The sequence below is a fragment of the Phyllobates terribilis genome, unplaced genomic scaffold (assembly GCF_046119375.1).
Source record: "Phyllobates terribilis strain yellow unplaced genomic scaffold, ASM4611937v1 Scaffold_7551__1_contigs__length_36888, whole genome shotgun sequence".
Taxonomy (NCBI): domain Eukaryota; kingdom Metazoa; phylum Chordata; class Amphibia; order Anura; family Dendrobatidae; genus Phyllobates; species Phyllobates terribilis.
This window is the reverse complement of record NW_027370292.1, coordinates 1-4,875: the sequence shown is the minus strand read 5'-3', so window position 1 is coordinate 4,875 and position 4,875 is coordinate 1. Positions and strand designations below refer to the sequence as shown.

Genomic DNA, 4,875 nt, shown 5'->3' with positions numbered 1-4,875 from the left:
GAGGCTGGTATCTCTATGCTCTTGGTGGATTTCAAGAATGCCTTGAATCTTGTTGACAGGAGTGTCCTTCTACGAGAAACTTATTTGAGGTGCCCGTTCCATTTCTCTGTGAGTGGAATTTTGCTATGCTAGTCCAGCTCGGCTCTACTATGACGGTTCTGTTCTTTGGTCTTGTCAGGGGGTTCAGCAAGGGGATCCGTTGGGCCCTTTATTATTCGCACTGGCCCTGCATCCGCTGGCTCTCGCTATTCATCAGTCTTGTGAGCTCGCTCTTCAGGCATGGTATCTGGATGATGGCACCATTATGGCGACACTCTTATGGTCGCCAAGGCATTAGATATCATCCTCTCTGATGGGCCTTCTCGTGGAATTGGTTATGAATGTTGATAAGACGGAACTCTTCTGGCCAGTGGAGGATCCTCGTAGTAGGGCGGTTGGCTTTTCCCTGCTAATATCTCCCGCCCGATCAAGGGTCAAGCTTCTCGGGGGGTGTATTAGCGCGGATCCTGATTTCTGTCGTGAGCTAGCTTCGAGTTGGGCCTCCAAGACCATTTCTCTTATGGATGCTATCCATAAGCTTGACGACCCCCAGTGTGAGCTTCTTTTGCTTCGCAGTTGTGCTGGGGTTGCAAAGCTGTCTTTTGCGCTTAGGACCTGCTCTGCCTTTATCTCTCGGAGATTCTCTTCCCAGTTTGATGTTGCCTTACGCACCTCCTTGGAGAAGATTGTTACAGGTTCTGGGCCCGGTTTTGGAGACTGGCAGTGGCGGCTCGCCACTCTTCCTATTAGGCTTGGTGGCCTAGGTATTTTGAGTGCTGTGGATGTTAGTCGTTATGCTTTCCTCGCCTCTCGATTGCAGTCCAGCTCTTTGCAGGACAGGATTCTCTAGAGTTCTGGATTGTCTCCCCTGACCCTTCTTTTCAGTTTGCTCGGGAGGTTTTTTTTGGCTTTTTGTGATGATGATGCTCTCTCGGTTACCTCTAGCTCCCCTGCCCCCAGTTTATGAAGACCTTGGCAAAGAGCTATTTTTGTGTTATTGAGGCGCGTCTGGTTTCACAGTACTCTCTTAGTCCCCGATAGGTTGCTTCGCTTAGCTGTATTCATGCTCCTCATGCACATGATTTCTTGTTCACCATACCTATAGACGGCCTGGGTCAGCGAATGAATGCTCGCCAGTTCCGGGCTGTTTTGGGATATCGCCTTGCGATCCCGTTGTTCACTGATGGTGCTCTTTGCTCGAGTTGCCATGTGCATCGGATGGACCAGTGGGGTGACCATGCCTGTTCATTGCTCTAGCGAGGTGGGTGTGAAGTTTCGGCATAACCTGGTGAGGACATTCTTTTTGATATCTGTTCCAAGGTTGGTATTGCGGTGCGGAAAGAGGCACTTATGGGATTCCTCACTGAGGAGGGTCGTGATTTGAGACCGACCGACATTTTGTTGTTCAATTGGTCCCACGGGAAAGACGCATGTTTGGATGTGACTGGTGTTTCCCCCTTTGCTGGCGGGGGTGTTGGTTCTTGGGCTCCTGTGGCCGCTTTGCACAATGCTGTCGAGAAGAAGAAGAGAAAGTATGCTTCGAAATGCGCAGATAACAGCTACTCTTTTATTCCTTTTGCTTTCTCGACCTTTGGGGAGTTCGACCAGGAGGCTTTGGTTACCCTTTCGCGCCTCAAACATCTAGCTGTCAATCACTCAAATATTGTTAAGAGTGGGACTTTTCTTTCTCATAGGTTGAGCTTTTGTATTCAGAAAGGAGTGGGAGCTCAACTTGTCTCTCGACTTCCTTCCAACTTTGTTTGTTGATATAAGTTCATATAGATTCAGAAATTTATTCTCCATTGGAAGAGAAAAAAGTTAAAGTTGAAATGATACGAGGAAAAAATAAAAAGAAGAAATAAAAATAATATAAAAATAATTATTAAAAGAGAAAGAGAAGTGAAATATATCATGAGAAGATAAAAAAGGGTACATTTGTTCCATGATATATATAATGAAAAGAATTTTATAAAATACTTAAAATAGAAAATGTTTTATTATGAGAGGATGAAATATTAAATTAAAAAATGGTGTCAAATACAGAAACACAACAGGTGTCAAATGGCACACATCTCCTATATAAACTCATCCCTGATTCTCAACTTCCTCCACCAAATCCAGCTACTCTGTTTTACCTCCATTTTAGTTCTCAGCTGAGCTCGTCTACAATCGACCTCTACGATTAGTTTTCCCTACGAATCAGAATGTCAAGGGCTGCAACAAAGCTAAGATCGGCTCTTAACAAGATAAACTCCTTTGGGACAATGCTGAGCCGAACCAACAGCACTCTATCCGCCACCAGCTCTGGATCCGGGTCCCGGGTCTGTACCACAGTGTACGTGGGTCTGACGAGGAGAGAGTATCGGGTGGACGCGGACCTATTGGAGCATCCAGTTATACAGAAGCTTGTTGAAAGATCAGACGGCTCAGAGCAGATCTGGGTGAATTGTGAAGTGGTGTTGTTCGATCACCTTCTTTGGATGATTGATAACTCTGATCGTCAGCTTGAGCCCCTCGACGGTCTCGCTACCTTCTACACCTATTAATTTCCTTCAACTATATATGTTTTACAATTTAAATTTAAATTAATGGCTGAAATCGACTTACGTATACGTCGATCGGTTATTCAATTGATTAGGCTGGGTTTATACTTAGTCACAGGCAATAGTAGTTGATGAGATTGGTTCTAATCGAAACACCAATCCGTGTAAAAACATATTGAAATTCCATATATTAATGCATGGTGCTTATCTATATTTCATCCTCCTTTCAACTAACATGTTTAATTGAATAACTATATTCTAATAAGACTTAACTATCACTATCAGCATATGTAATTAGACATTGTTTTGAAGTTCTTATTAATGGTGTGACAATGGTGTGTATGGGGTAGTGCAAGGAAGAACTTGTTTATTTAGTAGTTTGTAACCAAAGGAAGAACAACTAGTTTGATAGTTTGATGGAGTCATAGAAGTTGTGGGACATGAATTAAAGACCACGTACATACCACAAACTAGAGGAAGGAAACAAACAAGCAAATTGAGGCCCAAAGGAGAAAGCAGGGTTGGAAATTAGGCAGAAGAGGAGACTTACGGCTATGATGGACGTATGAACTGGCAAGTGGCAACACTGTATTAACCGGCAAAATGATGACTTGGGTGAATTGCAATTTCGTTGGCGAACATACCATTGTACCCCAGCCTGTCAAATTCACAACCAGCCAAGAACTAACCTAACTAAAATATAGTAAAACACGCTGCATGTAATATGTTTCTACAAAATACTGACGATTTTTTTAGGCACCTTTTTTTTACTTTTTAATGCAATATCATTTCCGCCGTTCCGGAGTAGCGGCGCACAGTCGAGGGAAGATCTATAGGATCTGTTGAAGGGACTTGATCTTAGACACATAGATATGAGCTCTGATGAGCGGAGTTCAAGCTACTAAGAATGTGTTTAATTTAATTCGTGAAGTACAAGAAATAAAAGCTCAAACACTTTTCCTATTGATTGAATCACAAGAGTTACAACCTAATCTGAACAACAGTTCTAGACTCGATACACAATATCTAATTAGGCTTGTATCAGCTCTATCTCATGATTATCCTCTTCGGTTCCCTTAAGCACTATCAGCTCTATCGAAACTCTTTAGTTCCTGTGTGTTTGCATTTGATAAACCAGCTACTTCTCCTTGAGCAAGATTCCAATGTAAGCTATATCATAGACCTGTAACAACTCACTCAGGGTAGATGTTAGATCAATAATTTTTTTGTTATTATTAAAACTGAGAAGATGAGAGATAGGAAGTGAGTTACCCTAGTTCTTATAACCCAACAATTTCCCCCTTTTTAATGATGACAAACATAGAATCCTGGCAAATATATAAAGCTGTATAAAATGGACTAAGTATTTGATAGTGAACCTCCCCCCCTTAGTGAAAGAACAAGTACTCCACTATTCTTTCCTTTGGTATCTTCCCGTTCAGTCCTCACTCAACAAATAATCCCGATATGACTGATTAGTTCCCCCTTTTGGCATGATAGATAAAGGTGCATGCTAAATATTAAGTAAGGGAACAAAAGCGAGCTACTAAGACAATTCTCTCTAGATGAATGAATACATGATACAGAGAGAATAAACCAAGTATAGAATTAGCAAGAACGCACATAGCAAGACTCAGATTGCACCAAAAGCATACTCTTATATTATATTAACAAACAACTCACACAGAAAAAACGGGAAAGGGAAAAAGGTCCTAAGTTTTCTATTAGTTGTGAAAGGGAACGGGGCCTATGTAGCTGGATCCTCAACGACAGTCTCATGCTCAGCAGACATATCGGAATCCTCAGGGAATGGACCAACGACTAGCACATGAAGGTCGCCGAGGTTGTTCTCGACCATGGTGTAAAAGTGCTCTAGCTATGCTGATATGCCTTGAAGCATTTCCATTATCTTGATTTTCACAACGGTTTGCTAGATGAAGGCCTGTTCAATGTCGCTCGCTACAGGAAGAGGCTTGAAATGTTTTTCTTGGCCTTGACTTCTAGAACGACTAGAGGGGGACCCATTCTTGAATACTTACGAAGGCAGCGCAGACTAGCGACTAAGATGATATTATCGCAAGGGTTTCTGAAATAGGCCGATAGATGCCCATCTCGACCAAATACTCTTGACTAGGTGAGGATAGGGAAGGCTATGGGTTTTATGCTGTCGAGTGATAAGCATATGAAGAAGGATGATCTTCGGTGTATCTATAAACTCACCTTCCAAAGACGGTCGCATGAGGCACGCATCAGTTATATTAACTGTGTCCCTTTTCTCTTGCCGTGGGGATTT

The 4,875-nt window shown here is 42.5% G+C and overlaps 1 protein-coding gene across 1 annotated transcript; it reads left to right on the top strand.

The window, feature by feature from the left end:
* The first annotated feature begins 2,243 nt into the window (after window positions 1–2,243).
* On the top strand, window positions 2,244–2,585 carry LOC141251713 (uncharacterized). The gene has a single exon (XM_073670401.1). It carries the CDS (start codon window positions 2,244–2,246, stop codon window positions 2,583–2,585), a length of 342 nt encoding a protein of 113 aa, XP_073526502.1.
* The last annotated feature ends 2,290 nt before the right edge of the window (window positions 2,586–4,875 follow it).

Excerpts from the sequence above, each read along its gene's own strand:
- LOC141251713 (XM_073670401.1), top strand. The coding sequence starts at position 2,244 with ATGTCAAGGGCTGCAACAAAGCTAAGATCGGCTCTTAACAAGATAAAC.